The sequence below is a fragment of the Corvus kubaryi genome, unplaced genomic scaffold, assembly GCF_017639235.1.
Source record: "Corvus kubaryi isolate FWS band 111438036 unplaced genomic scaffold, C.kubaryi_AGA036_p1.0 134, whole genome shotgun sequence".
In the NCBI taxonomy this organism is placed as follows: Eukaryota; Metazoa; Chordata; class Aves; order Passeriformes; family Corvidae; genus Corvus; species Corvus kubaryi.
In genome coordinates this window covers 193,717-215,238 of record NW_024580668.1, presented here as the reverse complement: position 1 = coordinate 215,238, position 21,522 = coordinate 193,717, and the positions used below count along the sequence as shown (strand labels likewise).

The window sequence follows — 21,522 nt, the reverse complement described above, 5'->3', positions numbered from 1 at the left end:
TGGCAAGAACAATCAGATTTGTTGGATTGATTAAACGTTAATAGATCTTCAAAGACATTAGGGATTAAAAAAATTTATTACTACAGCTAGCTTATTTCAATATTTTTAACTCTGCTGAAAGCATCACCCTAATAGATCACATTTTTCTCTGCTTTGCATAAAGAAAAGATGGGGAAAGAAAATTACAGCAGAACTATATGCAACATGCACACAACCATAAAAGGAAAATTCTTAATGCAAACGTAGAGTGGGAATGGCAAGAGATGGTGTTTCCTGAGCTTATTACATTAATGAACACCTGCTGCACATGGAAAACACACCAAAATAGTTTTTGAATAGTTCTCTTGGTGGTACCAGATCCTCATGTCACTGAACTCCCATAACTAGGCACTGCAATAATTTTTCATGAAAAAAACAACATTTTTCAGGGATACAGTGTTTTTCATCATGAACTTAGTGGAAACCTGTTCATTCTCCATCTTTGGTCATTTGTATTTTCACTGCTTCAGAGGTCAGTTGTGTGCTTATAGGTAGTTTCATTTCCAACCATCCTTTGTCTTTCATATATGATGACAGCATGCTCTTCCGTCAAGTGAAGAGCAATTTTTCATGCATGTATTTGGCACCTAGGTCAATTTGTTTAAGCTGTTAGAAGAATTTCTATATATTAATAAAATCAATAATAACATTCTTAAAGTAGTAAGACCAAATCATGCATTAATGTTAGACACAATATCTCACAAAATTATTATGATCAGTCTTGATTAGAATATATATGGAATTAACTTAGGCTTGAGAATAGCTTTGTAAGATTAATGGAAGATTCACTAACCAATTTATCATTCTGGTAATTATAACTATATAGAAATTGTTCCTTAAAAATATCTTGTAGTGACAATTCGTCCCTTCAGATTTAGAGGCATTACACATGCATATTGAGGACAAAATTTTATCCATTTGGAGTCTCCTAAGAAAGACTGCAATCATTTAATTTTGTGTACTTTTGAGACTTTTTTGTAATAATAAGGTAAAGCTGTTGAGCACCTTTAATACAAAGATAAAACTTTCTTGGTGGGCAAGAAAGAGATCCCATCTTTGAAAGTGTTTATTTGGAGTAACATGTTGAACCACTTACAAGCCATGTCATAACAGCATTGGTATAAAATACAGCTGGTTGGCTTTACTTCCAGAAATCATATTTTTTTATAATAAAAGGAGCTATGATTAATTTAATTACAAGATTATCCAGCTTATTTTGACCCTTTGACATTCACCCCACCACAAAATTTACATAATACTATATGTCAAATCCTCAAGCCCTGCAAATAGTGTCTAGTCCATGCTCTGGTTTTAAATATGTAATTTGACACTGCTCTGGTGAGAAATAAGAATCTGATGGTTTCAAAAAAAAAAAAAAAAAGAGACTAAATTAGAACTTGTATAACCCATTTTAAAAAGTACCTTTTCTACTTTACACAGCATGAATCTCAAGATTATTTACTTAACTTTAAGTTGTTGAAAGTTGACATAAATTTGCATATTTTTCTTGACATGACTTCCTAAAAATATTACTCTAGAACCTGTTGGAATAAAGCTATTGTCTTATTCCCTGGATTTTATTTCCCTGCAGAATCAACAGAAAAGATAGGCACCTAGTTAAAAAGCATGATCAGAGAGGCCTGTAACAAGGAAATTATTAATACAAAAAGAGAAGTAAAACACGAACTATCACTCTGCTTTCGTGAAAGTTTACACCTGCACTGCAAGTATCTCAACTACTGTTACGTGCGGTGGAGACCCAAAATAAGGGCCTGGGCACATAGGTTGTCCTCCTGTTTTTGGGAAAACCCTCCAGTTGGGAACGTGAAAGGCTAAAACTCAAACCCGTTAAATAGTGAAAGAGACTTGACTCTTTTGGGAGAGCTTGCTCACAAGAGATGTCTAAGTCTAAACACAGATTTTAGCCCGGTTTCTGACACTGAAGCAGGATGAGACACATTTCTCCGTGCAACATTCCATGTCGAGAATCCCACTTGTTAGGTGGGAAGTACAAAAATTTTATCAGGTCGGGACTTTATCGCCTGCACACCTGAGGAGGATCAGTTCCACCTGCAGCTCTTGCTCCCTGACATCCCCGTCCCTCTCGCTGCCCCACCTGGCACTCCTGAGGCGGCTGTCCGGGCGGGCGCTGAGGGCGCTGTGAGGGGAGCTGAGCGCTGAGGGAGAAGCGGCGGCCCTGAGACGGGGAGATTCCTGGCGGGGGGAAGGAGGCGGGGCACAGCCGCAGTCCCCGAGATGCGCAGGGTGAAGAGCGCCTTGGAGGGACCGCAGGCTCCCTGCAGGCTTCCCCCTCCTCGGCTGCGCTTGGGTGGGAGCCCCCGGCTAAGGGCTGGAGGAGGCGCCTCGCAACAGATGGTTCAAGCCGGCTCCCGGCTCCTAGCGCGGCCCGCATTGGCCAGCGGCGCGGCCCGGGCGGAGGAAGGGCGGGCTGCAGTGGCGGCTCCGCGGCGGGAGCGCAGCGCCCACATCCCAGCTCCCTCGCCTCCAGCGAGGCTGCCGAGACCACCTCCGCTCCGGAACGTCGGCCGTCTCTCACGGCTGCAGTCACCTGTGAGTGCCCGCCCGGCGGGGCTGCGAGTGGCACCGTACCCGCGCGCAGCCGGCCGGGGCTGCCGGGACTGCTCCGGCGGCGGGGGCGGGAGGCCCGCAGGGCGCGAGGCCCGCAGGGCGCGGTTCCTGCGGCTGCTGCCCGGGCTTGGGGCGGGCGAGCCGGAGCTGCCGCCTTCTCTGGCCTAGCCGGTGCACTAGGGAAGCGGGGAAGGGGTGGGGGGATTCTCCCCTGAGCGGAAGACGGAATCCATGCTGGGGAGACTTTTCGGTAGGTGAGGGGACACCCCCGCTCCCTATTCCCGCTCCCCCTTTCCCTTTATTCCAGCTTCATCGATGCAGAGCCACTTGTAGCGAGTAATTACCGGGTTTTGGTCCTCGGCGCTCAGTGCGGAGGGGGGGACGGGGACAGACTGTCAGGTGGGGAGCTGGGATGTGGGGGAAGTGACTTGCCCAAGGTCACTCCGTGAGGCAGTGGCAAATAATATGTGCTGTACTAAAAACTTCTGATCTCTAGCCCTGTGCTGGGCTGTTCAACAGCCGTGCAAGACACCAGGCATAAATCTGTCTGAGCTGTAAGTAGGACTCTAATTAGCTACTTTTTGTTGTTGCTGTTGTTTTGTTTTAGAATTTTCTATGGACGTTAAAGCATGCAGAGGTGCAGCATCTGTGTCGTCTCCCGTGTTTTCTCCTGCCTTCAGACATGTGAATGAATGCATATGTGATCATGCTTTTCTGTGGCTAATGCTAAATTCAGTAGGAAATTAATGGTAAAAATACCATGTTTTTTCCTAAACTTTTACCATGGCAATAAGTTGTTGGTTTTTTGTGGATTTCCCCCCCCCCCCATTAATAGTGAATGTCTTCTTATGCTGTCAGAGAGTTGTTGTGAAAAGCCCTTTAATTGGTTAAATGGCAGCTGAGTTCCAAAATTAATCTGCAGTGCAATAGCTTTTATTCTCAGTGCATGTGAGATATAAAGCATGGCGGGCCATGATTTAAGAACTTAGGACTAGAATATAAGGTGGCTGAGTTCTCCAAAGGATGCAACTGGAGTGATTGCTTTGGTGATAGCTATATGCATAGCAATTGTCTTTCCTTCCCTCTCTCCTCTCCAAAAATAATTTCAATGAGTTTGCACGAAGACGTTCTGTAGTTTACCCCTGCTAATGTTCAGTGTTTCTTTTGAATTTCTCATTATGTGAAAGTAAAATGGACACCTATAAGGATATTTTTTAGATTAAAAGTGTTATTAGAGTAGTCAGAGTCAATCCTCTTCACAGACTTTGATTAATCCTTGCATTTCATAAAATGTCCTACAGCAGTGAAACTTAAAGTGTGCTGTTCAAAATCTAAACTGTCCCTGCTACCGTCTCAGTTTAGCTTAGCTGCTCTTCTTAGTTTTTTGGGGGGGTAGGGAAATTGAATATGAGAGAAGTTTAGTAAAATGCTCAAAATATTAGTATAAGTAGGACAGCTTTATTTTAATCTATATTAGAGTGTTAGGTGAACTTTGTACATTCTTCAACACAAATCATGGAATTCAAGGCCAGGTCTCCGGTATCACAGGGTTTCCCTACCGTGGATGTTTTATCATTTGAATGTGGAGGGGTTTGTATGTGTTTGTTTTAGTCTCATTCAGAAAACAGAGTGTTTTTCTCAAATCCTTTAATGGTTTTATTTTCCCCTGGACTTGGATATTTGAAAAAAAAAAAAAAAAAGAAACTTTTTATTGTGCTTGTGTTTTGGCTATATAATATTTGGTGGGGTTTTTTTGTGCTTTGTATTTGGTTTTTTTTTTCTTCATTAGATTCCTTGCAAGGAGTCTTATTTTGGGTAATTTCTAGCTGAAAGAGTTCGTCCTTACTGCATAAACTCATTTGCTTAGTTTGCCCTTTCAGTACCAGCTTCTCCATAATTTCTTCTAAATGCATAGGAAAATGTCTTTAGTTTTTTTTACCTAAGTAGCTGATGTTATTTAATTAAACAAGATGTTAAGTTGAAATAGATGATGTTTTGTTTTTAAGAAAGTCTGTGTATTTCACTATTGTAACTTCCTTTTGAGCATTTCTGTTATGAGGATCTCAGGTTGGAAGAGTTATGGTTGCTTATCTACAAAGAATAATTCAAACAGACTTGGCGATATCAAATTTGCAAGTATAACTGATTTGCGTTTATAAATGAGTAAGAGCTTTCTGTGTTGTGGGAGAGAAGGTGATTGAATAAAGCAAACACTTCTGTGGTGTAGTAGAAATATGTATTTTTGAGATGCTAGTTTTAATATCTAATATCAAAAAACTCTACAACTTGGTGCAAATTTATATTTTACCTTCCCTTCAAAATTGCTTTAGAATTAATTTGAATGCCAGATATCTCTAACTTACTTCGGTGTAGATAGCATAAAATGATTAAAATATTTTTCAAATAGTTGTAACTCCTCAGTGAAGCACAGTATTTTTTTCACTTTTTTTCTCTTAGCCACCTGAAGATGTTGTCTTACTGTGAAATTTAGAATTGAGTGAAAGTAAGATCAAGAACTTCTACAAACCCATCAGAGAATCTTGGTTGAAGATTTCAGTGAGATCATACTTCTGTGAAGAATACTCCATACCTTTGCCAATTTTCATGAAGAGTAGATAAAACCTGCCTTTTCAATTGTCTCTTGCAGTATTCTTGACAGAACACGTTCTCATTTTTTTATCAATATGTTGGGTCAATTTCTCAGGCTGGAGTGGGCATAATAGAGAATGGCATATATGCTTACGGATAAAATGGATGTTCAGTATGCTCATGTTTTTGAGAATATGTTGGGTTTATTCTAGTACAAACCATGATTTAATTTGAAACCTGAAAACCTTAATGAGTGGGGTTTACTTTGTCTTTTTTGTTTGGTTGGGTATTTTGTGTGTGTGGTTGTTTATTTGTTTGTGGTTTGTTGTGTTTTTTTTTTTTTTCCTGTTCCCCCCTACTTCCCATTTAAATGAGTTTCTTACACGCTTGGATTTTTGTTTAACTTTGGAAATTGTCTGAATTTCTCCATGTAGTTTGTTGCTGGTTAACTGCTTCTCCACTACCTGTCGCCACCACCCTTCCTCACCCTTTACTTAAATGGTGTGTGGGAAGAAATTCTGAAATGATAGTAGAAGTTCAGTAAGGGAGGATTTAAGCTAATTAGTGGCTGACCTCTGTAGGAAGAAAAATGTTGTGTAATATTTCTGAATTCCGTAAAAATGTTATTCTGGTTTTTCTTTATTATTTTATATCTCTGTGTGTTTTCCAGCATTAGTTCACCTTTCGCAGTAAAATCAGAATAGCATCTCTAAGTTCAGTGAGTTTAAGCAGTTTGTGGAACTGAAATAAAAGTTCTGATGAGTAATCACTAGTACTGATTAGCCATATTTAATGGATTATTGGGATAGAGTGTCAAAATAAAATTAGTCTATCGGGCTATTAGTTGTCGCTAACCTGTATGTAGTATTCTGAAATGAAGGTTGCAATTTTGTGGTGATGGGTAAACAACTGTAAGTATCAACACCTCTCAAGAAATGACATAAATATTAGATGAAGTTTCATTGCTCCTGAAAGACATATTTCATTTAGAAATGGGCAGCACCTTATTTCCTAGTTCCTGAAAGGAAAGCAATTGAATTGCCTGTCTTATTTGAAGATTTTAGGCAGCAGGTGTTGTGAAACACTGAAATTTTTGTTCCCTGAGGTAGGAAGCACTGTAAAGTGTGGTTCTACTATGATCTGACAGTTCTGATAATCTCCATGACTGAATCATTGACTATGAATCTCCATCTTAATAGATTAAATCACTGTATATAAGAACTTGCGATTTTTGAGTAATATTTGGGAAAGGAAGATTGTGCATCTAAAAGGTGCTGAGTTGTGTCAGAAGCTGATGTTATTTTCAATCTGGAAACTGAATAAGGAAAGTATCTTACGGGTTTTTGGTATCTGGAAGTCCTGATTGATTGACCTGTTATATAGATTTTCTTAGGTCTGCTTATATATTTAATATTTTTCTTCTGAATTGTGTCTTTATGGTTGAAGTGCTAACAATATGAAGGTCTTGGTGCATCTTTTTTTGCATGTTACCCCAGAGTTTCTGCCTTTTAGTGGACAGAAAGAACACAAGTCAAAACGGGCCAGGAGGGTGTTTTAGGGTGGGGTTTTAGTTGCTCTGTTTTTATAACTTTAATATTAGAATCCTAAATTCATACATTTTACTTCTGTGACTGAAATATGCAGTCTGGGAAATCACAGCTTGCTTCTAAGGAAAGTTAAGGTACCAAAATCCTAAGAACTAAAGTTTCAATACTTCTCCAGCAACAAATACTTGGTAGGTGCATGATAAGAAAACTAGTAATTAATTTATTATTTTCCTTTGTATTACAGTACAGCATCCTTTGAAGGACTTCCTAAATAACTGGACTCCTTTGTCATTCTTTTTTTGTCAGAGGGAGAAGTAGTCAGTATAGAAGACTTGAGCGGCTTAGAGAAAAATATGTTTCTGCTGTTAGAAGGCTTTTTCCATAGATAGTATGTGCAGACACAAATTACTTTACAAAATGTAACTTAGTTGTGCCTACAGAAGGGTGAGGCAGTTTAGTTGCCATTGAAGACAGCACTGCAATGTGTCTTCTGCCTTCTAATTCACTGGATAAATCTTTAGCTCATGATGGACATCTAGCAATATCATGATGCAGTGGATTCTGTGGTCTGGTTAGGGTCTTCTGACTGCTCCAGATCCTAGCACACTGATGAAAGTGGAGGCATCTGTAAGAATGTAGATAAATGAGTTCTAACTAGTACATCTAAATCTCTATCTAATGATCTGTCTTTAGTCACACTTGTCTGATAGTCTTAACTGTAAGATCAAAGCAATCATTAAAAATTCTATTGAATTACCTTGCCAGTGATATTTCCATGGACTGTCTTCTCAGTGCTGTCTGCTGGAGAACAGACTTCCAACCAGCAGAGCTTAGATATGATACAAGACCTTGTCGGTTCTGTAGCTGCTCGCTGTGATATTAATGGTGTTAAATTAGCAACATCAACGGTATTAATTGATTTATTTTATTCAGACTGTGACATTTCTTTGGTAAAATGATCGTTAAACATGTGCAAACATCCTGTGTGCAGCAAAAGATCTTTGGGCCCTGACAAATGATAAATGAGAAAATTACAGGTTGTAGAAAAATGTAAATATTCTTTGGGAAGCTGTTCTATGGCAAGACAAAAATGTTCCCCTTTAAGCAATGAAGGATTTATTATCTCTTCTCACCTCCATAAAAAAGCTTATTTTACATACTTGACATGTGTGTTGGTGTCTTCCTTTCTTTCAGGCACTGCTGTTGAATTGGAATTTGTCCTGGTTTTGTGAGGCAAGTAGTCCAGCACTTCATTGTAGGAAAGTGTTGTAGTCTCAATTAGCTCCTCTTGTAATCTTCGGGAAAATTTTGAGACTGTCTTACGTTTTTGTTTTTAACAGTTTTAGTTCACTTGTTAAGTCCTTTTCCATCAGATGGCTATATGTAATACTAACTTACATGTTTAATTGATGAATGCATTAACCATGGCTTTAGGGAAAGGTTTAATCTAGTTTCAGATAATCCTTGTGACATTTACTCTTCCTGTCTCTAGCAGAGCAAGGATTTGTAGTGTCACACTGGAGTACTAACATCGCTACCTACAGAACATAAAAGCTTCAACAATCGGATGCATTTAGAGTAGCTTATTATCTAGCACAATTTATAAGTATATTTTATAGCACCTGCACCAATGTTCTGAAGTGTGACTGAGTACTGTATTTCAGCCACTGCCATTTATCTCATTAAAAGTACAGCACTTCATTAAAACTAAATTGTGAGTTCATCCTGCTTTTATCTTGTAATATGCAGTTTGGAAAGAACCAGACAGCCTTGATAGTTAGTCATTTTCAAAATCACAAAAATAATTTTCAAATACTTCAAAAATTTTTGTCAGTCTTTGCAAGAATGGAGATGTTACAAGCAATTAAAAGAACAGTTAAATTAAATTTTTTAAAAATAAGAATTACTGAAAGATTTAACTTTTAACTAGCAAAAATATCTCTCTTCCCTTCCTCTGGAAACTAGATTTGCAAATAGCAATCCTGTAGGTTTATTAAAGACCTGTTAAAAAAAACCCCAACAAAACAAAACAACAAAACAAAACAAAAACCTAAACACAATGCAAGAGCAGAGCTCATTTATTTTTCAAAAATGAACAGATCAATTCCATTGAATAGAATGTCTGATACCTCTGTTCTTGAATGTGTATTTTTTTGCAAGTTTTTCTAGGATGTGAATCCAAAGTTAATGATGTATGCTAAGATAACTAATAGCACAATCTGATATTTTCATGGTCATTTGAATGCATTTAAGCTATACCACCATACACCAAACTTGGCAAGTCTGATCCAGAAACAAGTGTTTCATGCACCAAAATGTTCTTCAGCAAGGCAGAATCGTCAAAGAAATGAAGACTTAGATTTTTAAAGAAACACTTGCTGAGCTCTGTAAAGGGAGAAGGGGCACAGTAATAGAGCCTGAATTTGGCAAGTTTCACATAGCGAGGCAGCATATATGCCTCATATTTTGGTTCCAGGAGATAGGAGGAGTACCTTGGCACTAGTAGCATGTAAAAGCTGAACCTCAAATGAAGTACTTCCCTCATTTAAGTCTTTGGCTATATTTGTAGAGGTTGAGGAATTGGTTTTTGTCTCATATTGTTAGGAGCTGTCACATATCAGCATTTTCTCCTCTTAAGGAACTATCCTGGAAACATCAACTCCCTGGGAGGGATCTAGAGAAAAGGAGCAAAATTATCTATGATCTAAAATAATTATTACCCCGGTAAGAGAAGACTGAGTGTCCTGGAATTAGGTGAGAAGCCAAACAGAATTCCATCTTTCTAAGACTGAGAAAGCTTGTGATTTCTCTGCTGTGCTCTTAAAAGATACTCTGCTGTGTGACTTGTTTCTAGTGGTCTTGGGCAGAGGGTCCTCAAAATAAATTGGCAATATTTTATAGCTTACACTATGAACATGCACTATGTATTTGTGATGCTAATGTGGTCTTCTGCATTTCACATTGCATTTCCAAGAACTGGAATTGAGTACCCAGTAAAGTTGTGAAACCTTTTGAGAAGTTTAACAGGTTAGGCAGTCATAAGATCTCTATATACCTCCTTTCTCCTATGGTGCAAAGGCATAAGCTGGCTGAACTCCAGTGATCCTTTTATTTTTGAATCAGCCCTCTGTGATCAGGTTGGACTTGACTGCATATTGCTAAGGTGTAAATATATAATGCTTCCCACGTTCTTATTTAAAAAGCATAGTTACTTGTTAGAACCCCCTCTGTTTAGCAGGGTTGTAGTGCACGTTAAGTTTGAAGAGAGCTTAATTCCAAGAGTTTTTTCCCATATATCATATATCTGCTTAATAAAATTTGTGTACAGAATTCTCTTAATAAGCATTATTTTGAGTATTTTAAAAAAAAATTCTGTTATATGTGTTAACAGAACTCCTTCAATTATGGAACATCTATTTAGATTTGTGTGCCTCACCAAATTCAGATAGCCCTGGTTTCTCAGTCTTGGAGTATCACTAGCAGGATGAATGTATTTATGCTGTGGGTTATGTTTCACTGTGTCTGATTCCATGTTCCTGGTGTAGAATGAAGACAAGGCAGCCATGGTGGCAGAGATAGGTGTGACGGAACCATCTGAAATTACATTCAACTTCTTGGGTTTAGAGCACTTGCTTATTTTCAGGCTGCTAATAGTATCAAGGAAAGTAGATACAAAACTAGCTGGGGCCAAAATCAGCATAGTGATAGGAGGAGGAAGCACTTAGAAGTGAGCCGTTGTCTGGTTGTGTCAGATTTGAAGAGGCAATAGTACCTTTCCTACTTTTCAGAATACATAAGTGCTCGTCTTTATGCAGGATTTTAAGTTTTCTTCCTCTAGTTTTCACTGGTATGATATTAAGGAATGAGAAATGTGTATGTGTGTAGGGGAAACCTGCTACAAGAGAATAGGAAGGGAAATCTGCTGCAAGAGAGGAGGAAGAGAACAGTTAAAAGGCAGATTTCCTTTCTAAGATAAAAAATAAACTCTTTGCAATACTTACTTCAAATTGACTTTTTCCATGCGTGTATATAAAATATGTAAGTGGAAAACGTTCTACTATCAATTGCACTTGAATGTATTTTTATTCTTACCTGAATCAACATTAAACCGGCTTTCCAGACAGTAAAGTTTTAATGCTCAATACTCATACAAGGACTGTAAGTGTTTTTCATCATCTGCATGCTGAATTTTGCTGTTCTCTTTGATCTCAGGGCAAAGGCTCAGCTACCAACATTATCATGTTAATAACTTTCAGTAGTCTTCCACATGTGCATTCTCTGCATCTTCAATGATGAGACAGTAATTGGAGCATTCAAGATGCTTATTGGGAGCTACTGATGCTTAAAAACCTAATGTCTGCCTCATAGGGCTGTCTTAAAACCCAGTAGAAGTTGTCTGTATTTGCCAAAAATATTCTGGTTCAGCTGGGCACAAATCTTGCAACATATGGTACGAATTTACACAGGATGAAATGGAGCTTAAATACATGGACACCTGCATGATAAGCGTGAACAATAAGCATAACCCTCTTTGCAAAGGGATATTTAATTCTGTTTTCAGTCAAATACCAGGTAGTTTAGTAATGCCCACTTCCAAAAAGCCCTTGCCAGAGGTGAAGCTAACACTACCAAAGGCAAAGAAACGGAATAACTCCAGATTGTATTTGGTGAAGTGTATTCCTTTGCAAGAACCCAGCATAATGGCAGTTTTCTCCCTGAGCAGGAGATAATATTTATGTTTGGAGAGTCAGCTGTCTGATTTGCAGACAGGATGACCTCTGCCCATCAATTTTCAATTTGGAATTGGACTCAAAGCTTCTAGAGTAGGTCCTTCTTGCCTACAGTCTTAACTTCTACTATGCTGTAAAGCAGTGATTTTTGAGCACTGACTGTTTGAAGCTTCATGCTGAACAGCAAGGAGCAAGGCATTTTCCTCTTTTTCCTGTCATTGATGCTGATACTTGGATTTGTTAGGGTAGGTTGAGAGCCAGCAGTAGAACTTACCTGAATTAAAAGTTACAGATGTCTAATTCTTGGATTTGCTATTATTCAAATACTTCTAAAATAATTTCCTATAGGCCAAATGCATGGCTACTTCTGGTCCTGTGCCATTCCTATTTTGCTTTTAGGTAAGAAATGAAAGATTTCCCTTGAATGGAAAAAAACTCCAGAATAGATCTACTGTAACGTCCCCATGTTGGATCTACTGCCTCAAATCCTGTTTCCTGACTTGTCACAGATGGAATGGAGTATCTTGCGGAAGGGGCAAAAATACTGTGGATTTAGGTGATGCTGTCTGCTAACAAGTACAGCTGATGGCAAGGAAGGTATCAGCACCATTTTCAATTGTAATATGTTCCCTTGCTATTTGTTGCATGCTCCTCTCTGTCCCCGCTGTTAGTTGGATACTCCTGGAAATCTAGCCTCGGATGCTGTTGGAAATCTAGCCTCAGATGCACTTAGCCACCTTGCCTGTGGATCACCAGAGGTACAGGTACTCTGTATAATGCAGTATAACTAAGCTAGCTCCAAATGGGATTCCTTGAGTACTGGAAGCAGTGTTACCTGTGTTAGTGACCTGATCAGAGCTCTGCATGAATCTGTTTGGTAGGTTTTTGTTCTAATGTGCTTAAATTACTTTGAGCTAGTTTGGGTATTTTTAAATGGAGCTATGCTCTGTGGCACAGGTACTCTGGATTTTGCAGAGTCTCTGCACTCTTGGAATTAGCTCTTGTAGACCAGGATAATGGATTTTTATATGCTTCATAAATACATTTGGATATCTCAGTTTAATTTTTTGAGGGGGAGTTGAAATTTCATCTCAGAAGTTGTATTGATTTCACTGGAAGCAGAGAGTTATACAAATTGGATGTCCAAATGAAATTTCAGAATTAAGATGTCTTCAAATTGGAATCTTTTTTATTTTCTTCTCTCCAGCTGACTGACCTAGGAAAATCTTAAATGTTTGTGAAGACTTCAGAAGATAACCAAGTTAAAACTATGATATACATAGTGTTCCGAAAAAAACCAAAGCATAGTGAGGCTGCTAACTTGAAACTGATTTATTTTCAGATTTTTCTTCAGATAACTAATGATAAAATAGGTCTTTTCTGCCACTGTAACATAACAGAAAACCATTTCTTGGTATTTAATGCCATGTTACAGTTGTTGACACTGGCTTCACACTACAGGAATTTTTGGAACTATTAGTGAGCAGTCAAGCCAAGCTGAAAGCAACTATTCTGATGAATGACATCTTAAAGCAGAAAGAATGTTTGTTAATAACTTAAGGCATTGCCGCTAGAAAGGGAAAACAGGCTTTATGAGCTATTCATAATACTAATTTCTGGAAGGTGGTATGTGTGGGGGCATGCTGCCTGTGTGTATGTGTTACAAATTTAAAGTTATTTAGTGAACCCAGAGTCAAAAGAGGGCAAAGCTAAAACTTTGAAGGCTTCTGATGTTTTCTGTGACTATTGTGGTGAATAAAGCTAAGTTAGTCCCTTGCTTTAATTGCATGTGTGAAGAAAAAGGGGACTATGTGGTAAGGAAATTTTTTATCAGAAGCAGAGAAGTTATTAACACTAAATTTGAGGTCTTGATTTAAATGTTAGTGTATGCTAAGCTGCTTCATCTTCATCAGCTAATGTGTAGTTAGATGCTATTCTGCATTACTAAATAAACACACTTTAGGCAGCCTCTTAGGGCAAGATGGTTGGTGCTGAGCACCTAACATCCATTGGAAACAGCTGTTGCAAAGTGGTGTTGATTTAAAACAAACCTAAACCAAGGTCAGAATTTTCCAGTGTGTTGATTATCCTTATAGACATGTGTTTGTAGCAATATAAATTTAAATACCTCGTTGACACTTGTGTGTAGCACATATGTCACCTCCTAAGGAATGCAGTGTAGTTACGTGGTGTAGTATTAAATGAATTTTTCAGTTGTGCTTTTGAATTTAAAAAAAAATCCCCAAACCAAACCTGAAATAAAATTTGAAAGTGTCATAGGTAAGGACAGTTAAATGTCTTTTGAACATCTGGTCTCTGTTTTAAAAAAATCTGCTCTGGATTTATCTCAGTGACTCAGTTAATTTGACTCTCTATCACACTTCTAATTTTTATTTTCTGGTGAGATAGTCTCAGTTACAATTAGCAGATTAGGATTTTAAAACACTGAACTACAATATGCCAGTTTTTATACTCTTCATTTTTGCTATTTCCTCTCCCTTCCATATATGCTGTGAGAAAATGAACTGTCTAGTTTTGATTTATTTTACACAACACAAACTAAGCTTATTAAGTCCAAGTCAATGCAAATGAAATGTTTGAGCATATGTCGGCTTCCCAGAAAATTGTATTGTGTAATCCTGCATGTCACTATTCTGAGAAGCTGAAGAAATGTTTCCAGTAGAGGAATCAGTCAGAAGAAATGAATCATCATCTGTGGGGAGATCAAGGGGGGGGAAAAAAAGGCAAAAATAATGTCCTCTATAAATCAGTTTACCTTTGAGTGAACTCTGGCTACCTCTAGAACGGTTATAACCTAGAATAGACCTTGATACTGCAAACCAGTATTCAAATTGTTTGCTGTATTCATTTTCTGTACTTGGCCGACACAGAAGGAAAGATCATCAGCTGGGGAAGAGCTTCCTTTCAACATTTGATCCCAGATTCTGTTCCTGCTTTTACAGTAGCCTTAGGAAGAGTAAGTGTCTGATTCCACTTGGTTAAATGTATTTCTAGTATTGCATTGTGTTCTGAAGGAAATAGTCCAAGTTTACTTGTTCTATTATATTATCTGTCATTAAAGAAAAAAATGTTGTTCTGTATTATCTTCTTTCCTTTGCAAGCATGTATTCTGTAGAAACCACTAACAGAGAAGTTATTGTACTTCAAGTGGAAGCCTCTTGCAGAAGATGTCAACTGTTCTTTGTGGTAGAAGCCTTAAATGGAGTTCCAAGCTGAAATTATTTACTGCAGATAGGAACTTGTCATTTTATTTCTGAAGTAGGATTTAATCATTGTATTACAGTAATCCTATTCGTGGTGCCTAAGTTGCAGAAAATACAAGGCTGAGCTAAAAATCACTTCCAATACAAGCACTTCCAGTACAAATTTTGCTGCAAATTCTTCTGATTTGTCAATGTGTAGACTTCTACTTGAGTAACTTGATTTGTCTTTCCTTCTTTAGAAAAACTTGTGTGACAATTTCGAAGTGGTTAGTCTCTTTACATGACAGAAAAGAAGAGAGGGAGCATGCAGCAGTAGCCACTTTCCTAGCTATATTCATATTTACGTCGTGGGGGGCGCAACGTTATCCATTTCTGCCTTACTAAATAGGCCAAGGATGTTGTGTATCTGTTTCAAGACTTTATTTTGGGGTGGGTTTATAAGTGGTTTTATCATGCATATAATGAAGGTGGTGAAAACATTTTGAAAAATGCAGTACCTCAGTTTATATCAGCAGAAGTTGGAAAATAACTTGGCTTGTATTTTATTGATCTAATTAAAAATTACCTGTTTAAGAATCTCAAATGTAAAGATAGTACTGGACCACTGCAGCTAAGTAACATCCTGGCCTAATCCAGTACTCTTATTCTTACACCAAGGCAGTTACAGAGACCTGTCAAGCTCAGTGTTTTAGCTCTTGTTGCAGCTGATAATAGGCACTCTAGTGTGTAATAAGAATACAGACATAAAGAGGTATGATACTGAGAAGTCCCTATGGCTCTACAAGTTCTACTGGGTTTACGTGTCACAATTGGTAATCTTGATGGATTTTTTTTGCCTATAAATGTATGTTTTCACTAAATTGAGCCTGTACTACTGTTTTAACAATTCTTGACAATTTATGTTTGGATTGCGCTTTTCACAAAGATTTTGAAGCTTTCTTCTGGGTGGTAGTTCACAATTTTGAGCTCTGTGTTGAGTATGGATCAATAAGGTGGTATGAAGAGAAGGGAACTAACTTGAGGATATATGTGTGACTATGATTAGAATAGGATTGTTTAATAAAAAAGACAGCTGAAAAAGAGAGGAAATTGTTAGAAAAATGTCAGGTTGAAACATAACATTTCCAATGAAAGAAAACACTTAATGATTCTCTGTGATTTAGGAGAACAGTACTTGTTAATTTAAAACTGTATTCTAAGTCCCATGTAAACTTTGTATTCAGAAGCAGCAGCAATTAGAATTGCTTATCTGATGACCTATGAATGTGTCTGGTATATTGTGAAGGTTATTGTGTTCGAGTTGGAATATGGTAAGGATTTCTTTGACTCTTAGTAGGCATAGAGCTGAGGCACTTAATAAACTATTTTCCCAGAAAGCCTTTTATGGGTTGATTTACTGTGTTGTAAAAAAAAGTCTCAGGAGTGTAGTAACATTTAGCTGGCTATAAATTTTAGATTTTACTGAACATTGTGTGTCATCTGTTGGAGGTTGGGGTGAAAACAAATTCCAAACAATGACACTAAAGCATATGGTGTGGAAACCATATTGTGTTGGGGGATGATTTGTTTGGGGGTTCTTCTGATGTCTAAACGCTATTATGTTTTACATCATCTGCTCTAGAAACCCTGTGCTGCAGAAATTGTACATTCACATGATGATGAAGTTAGACTGAATAGTACTACAGAATGGAGTTTTGTTAAACACTGGTTTTATTTTTTTATTTTCAATTCTGATCTTGATGCAAGTTTTGGAAAGAGAACTCATGAGAGTTCTCAAGAGAACACATTTCTGTAGCTTGCATGAAGTGAAGAAAAGTGATAGGTTTATAAGTTACTAATGTAGGTGCTATATGTTTCTGAATTTTAGGAAAGCTGCATGTAATAAATACTTTGCTGCAGAGAATTAAAAGTCTTGAAGTTACTGCTTTAGATTTATTTATTTTTGTATTCTGTCTAATCCTGTTTCAAGGCCTTAAGATCAACCTACTTAAAAAAAAGTGAATCAACGCCACTGGTTTGAAATCCATTATACTTAAGAGCAAAACCAAAGAGTGTTATTTTGCTTTTTTCTTTGAGCTGTTTAGACTGGGATTTTAAAGCTTTCCTACAGTTGTGCAAGATAATTAAGTGATTCATGAGATAATTTAATTTCTAGCAGGTGGAGCTTTCAGAAAATCACCTAACAGCAGAAGAGTTTGTAATGATATGCAAACCTCTCTTAAGTATGGCTGCTGATATTGGGCTGTTCCTTGCCACCTTTGTTTTTTTGAGCTGTGGTTTGTTAATATATTAGCTATACATCCATTTTGTTGTGAAAACTGTGATCTTATACCTCTATGAGGGCAGGGTTTTTTCTCTTGAAAATTGTACCTTTGGCTTTTTACCTTCCACTGTGTACATCTTAGTGTTCTATTCATGCCTTGCAAAGCTTTAAATAGAACTTGCTGTTTGTGTCTTTCCTGAATCATGCATTCATCAGCATGTGTGATATATTATTAATCTTTAATCTAAGGATTCAAGTATTGTCACAGAAAACATGCATCTTAACCTCTTCTAATATTGCCAAGATTGGAAAAAAGATACCAAAATCATAAATTTCACTTCTTTTTCTTATGAGTGTTTTAGAGCAAAATAAAATTGCTCCGTTCATACTTACAAAAGCTTATAAACTGGGGAACAGGTGGGAAAACCATATTTATGGAGGATGATGGGATACACAGTTGCTTGGTTTAACATTGTTCTACCAGTAAGAACTACCTGCCATCAGTTGAAGCTCAAGTACTCACATCCTAAAGTACTTGTTTTGTTTCTGTGGATGTATTGTAAGCAATACTAACTGTAGAAGGAGGAAAGACTGAATTTTGGGAAGCTTCAGTAAAACCTCTTGTGGTGTACTGAACTTTAATCATGTCCCGTGAATTTCGTGTGCTCGTGTTGTGAGTGAGCAAAGATGCAGGAAACCAAAATGCTGAGATCTACAAAGTGTCTGCAAAACTTTCAAGAAATTGTCCAGATGTGTTCTTACTCTAATCTTTAGTTTAGTTTACTCATCTAAGACAGTTATTAAGTGTGGCCACTTGGACTTTTTGTAAGCTGGATCTGAGCTCAGCTTGATTCTGATTCAGTCTTTTTTTCAATTTCTTCCTTTTTCCCAATGTTTGTAAGGTAGACTTTTTTTTCTTTTTTAAAAAAAGCTATTATATGGCTTAAAAAGTCCCATTTATGGACAGTAGGGACTCTATAAAAAGAAAATAAGGTCGGATTCAAAATTCTGCCAAATTTTGTATGGTGTTAAGTTCCTTCTCTCAATTGTTGCAACTAATTTTAGTACAAATGTTGAGATGACCTGTTGATTTTCAGATAAATGTTTGTTTTCTGCAGACTGATAATTCAATGAAATTTATTAATGATAATTTAGGAATTTGGTGAAAAATAAATACAAATCATCAAATAGAACTGGATCACTTTAGAATGCAAATGCTAGAGTATGGTAATACTCATACAGTGAATATGGAATAGAGAAGATACAGAGCCCTATGGTGTAGTTGCTACAATCAAACTATTGGAGTGACAATTTTAAGATGGTTAAACACATGCTATTGCAAAGCAGAATAACTTTTGGAGATAAGATGAGGTGTTTTAAAGTCACCTTTATATGAAGTTAAGGGGAGAAACAGGTGAAAGGACATAAAGAAAAGTTTGAAGCTTTTGGGCTTTTCTGCCATTTATCCTCTTCACCATTGCTATCCTGATCCCTTTCTGGGACTTCGATTCTGACTGGCAGTGCCTACCTACTGCAAATCCTGTAGTTTGACCTCAAGGGCTTGTAACATTAGAGATCAATATGTTCAGAGATCAATATGTTTATGTGAGTTAAGTGTTTGAGGTGGGTGCGTGTGTGGGTTTCTTATATGTGGGGGGCCATTGGGAGGTTTCCAGGTCAGGGAGGAGTGGGAGGTGCAGGAATCTTGGTGTGGGACAGAAACATGCTACCTGGGATATTCAGCTGAAGCGGAGCTGGGACAGTGACCTCAGTTTAAGTAGAAAATGTAGCTGCTGTAAATGGAAATGGCTGTTCAGAGAGCTGCAAGGGGATAGGCTTGTACCACCACATAGTTTTGTTCTAATGCTTGGCTGGGGTGTGCAGAAATCATTCCTTTGGCTGCTGAGCAGTAAATGTTTGCAACCTTGATATTAGGGGTAAGAGAGGGTTTTCTTCCCCTCACCCCACCCCTCCCTTCAATTGTTGCCATCTGAGCAAGAGAAGATACTGTGTTTATGTACAAAAATGCATTATTTAGGTATTGATTAATTATATGTGGTGTGAAAAATACAATTTAGATGAAGCTACAATATTCAAATGGAATTATTTTATTTTCAAATTCATTTTTTGGTAAAGAAATACTTGCCTAGTAATTTGCTGGTTTAGTTATATAAATTCCTGGGTGCAGGGGTCACCCTTGTTGCAAAACTTATTCTCAAGTCTAGCACAGATTGGACTTTTACTTATTTTTCACTTTAACTTTGGGTTTTGTATTGAATAGGAGTTTGTTGACTCTGGATCCTTATTACCTGTTGGTTACTTTTACTGAAAATGGAGTATTTCAGATTAAAATGGCATCTTAGAAGGAAAATGTTCAGTTTATCTTTAAGTCAAAATTTTAGTGCCACATGTTCCACCTAAAATTTTGGTCTGCACACCCACACCATTCAACTACTCTAGTTTGTTTTCTATATGTAATTATTTACTAGTGCACCTTGTCTGCTGCCGCTTCTGATCTTTTTGGTTTTTTCCCTTGCACAGCAGCAGAAGAGAGGAGAATGTTAAGAACAAGGGACTAGCTATAAACATGATAGCAGCCATGGAAATTAAGATCTTTTTAGTTCTCTCTAACCTAGACCTGCTTGGTAGTCTCTCAATTTAACCTGATATGACTGCAGGATTCTCGATAATTCATGCAGTCTTTCCAAACCCTCTTCTTTAGTGCAGACTGATGCAAATCTGTTGGCTACAAACAGGTTCTAAATGTTTATTTAGTATTGCCAATTCTTGCAATGTTTGGGCTGTTGGACCTCTTATGTTAGAGCTGCTGAGGTATTTTGTTCGTCAGAGACTGTATTGAGACAAAATACTTGCATATGTTATTTAGGTGTTGATCAGACTCATTAAAACATAATGGTTTGGGTTTTTTTCTTAACCCACATAACATTTTTTTTAGACTTGTGTTTTGACTACTTTCTTGCAAACCCTGTTTTGGAGGAAAAGCTTACTTAAATATTTTCCAGTGTAGTAAAAAAAAAAAGGGGGGGAGACAAAACCCCAGACTGTATACAATGTTAAATATTCAGTATTTGTGCATGTATTTGAATACTTAGATTCAGAACCATTTAAGCTGTATGCATGTGTGTGTATACAGTGTACTTTGTTTCATCAAAATAATGTGAAATTAGTTAAAAGTGGTATGAATCATGACAGACATGGTGCCTTGGTATCTAAGATACATCAGCATGCTGATAAGTTACTTACTTTCCTGCTGTGAGAACTGGTCGCTGTATTTGATTCTTTAGCCGAATACAAACTAAATTAAATCTGCAGTGACCTATATTGTGCTCTAGCTAATGACCCAGTTAACCTCTGGTTAATTTTCTGTCTCTTGGTGTCCTGGGAACAGGGACATGTTTATTTCAGTTACCACAAACCTTTAGAAATGTGCCACTGGCATTTATTATTCCAGAGCTCTGTGTTTTAACAGAAATTAGCTAATGGGCCATGGGGGTCTGCAGAAGTTGTAGAATGCCAATGAGGAGCTTTCTTTCATTTTTCCTCCACCCTGATTTACATGACTAAGCTTTTAGCTTTTCTTGATTTTTTGTTTTGTTTCTTGAGTATTGATCTGTCTCCTGTGGAGGAAACAAGCTATTTGCTTAAAGTGCAGGAGGACATTACTGCTGGCAGCTTCCCAGGAGCTCCCTTCTTTTTCATGCTTTAAATTAAAGTAGAACCAGTACAGATGTTGGTAGGGAAGTTTGTAACTGATGCAATTCTATTATTGCATGGCTGTGTTATGCAAATAAGTCTGAATATAACCACAAAATAATAACGAAGATCTTGTCTTAAGGGCAGATCTGAATACCGCTTTTCTGATGCAAATGAGATTCTCTGGCACCTGGGTGGGCTCATGCATGAAGTATATATTCTTTTTAAGAAAGTGAAATTATACAACAGTCAGTTGAAAAAGGTGGAATGATTATTCACACCAATTTGTAGTAGCAGTTCATACTGTCTGTGTCACAGATCTATTAAGTAATGCATAATCCAAAACAACCTGAGCATTTTCTGACAATTAGAACATCGAGTGTTTACAGGGTGAGGCCTTGAGCTGCTCTAGAGCCAATCCTTTCTGCGCTGTCTGTTCCTTGAAGTTTTTACCACAGATTTCCTTTGGAGATAAAATCTGTACTTATTTTTTGTTTTGCCTGTGGCAGCAAGAGCATCTAGAAACAACTTACTGAGTGCTCTGCAAAAAGCAGACAGAAACACTTCCGCAGCAATCCTGAGTCCTGCGTTGGCCATGCAGACAGATGGGTTTGGTGGGGGAGTGTGGAATTTTGGGCTGTTATAGGACACTGATTCAGACACTTGTTTTTGTTTGGGACTTCTTATGACATAAGAGTTGTTTCTGGATGATTATACGTTACAAATATGCAATATCAAGAGGGACAGGTGAAATTTCCATTAACAGATTCTTGGGAACTTGGTCTGTTCAATCAGGTGGCTTAGAGCACCACACCAAATAAGCATGC

At 37.7% G+C, this 21,522-nt stretch overlaps 1 protein-coding gene across 4 annotated transcripts in view; it reads left to right on the top strand.

The window, feature by feature from the left end:
* The first annotated feature begins 2,288 nt into the window (after window positions 1-2,288).
* SULF2 (sulfatase 2) overlaps window positions 2,289-21,522 on the top strand; it is a 124,708-nt gene continuing 105,474 nt past the window's right edge. Inside the window, exon 1 of one of the 4 annotated variants that reach the window (XM_042044241.1) lies at window positions 2,289-2,610. In XM_042044241.1, the coding sequence (XP_041900175.1) occupies window positions 2,296-2,610 (315 nt within the window). In that variant the 5' untranslated portion in view covers window positions 2,289-2,295. Of the gene's footprint in view, window positions 2,611-2,843; window positions 2,879-21,522 lie in introns of those variants that run through there. The other 3 variants (XM_042044232.1, XM_042044254.1, XM_042044270.1) reach the window with 3 other exon arrangements.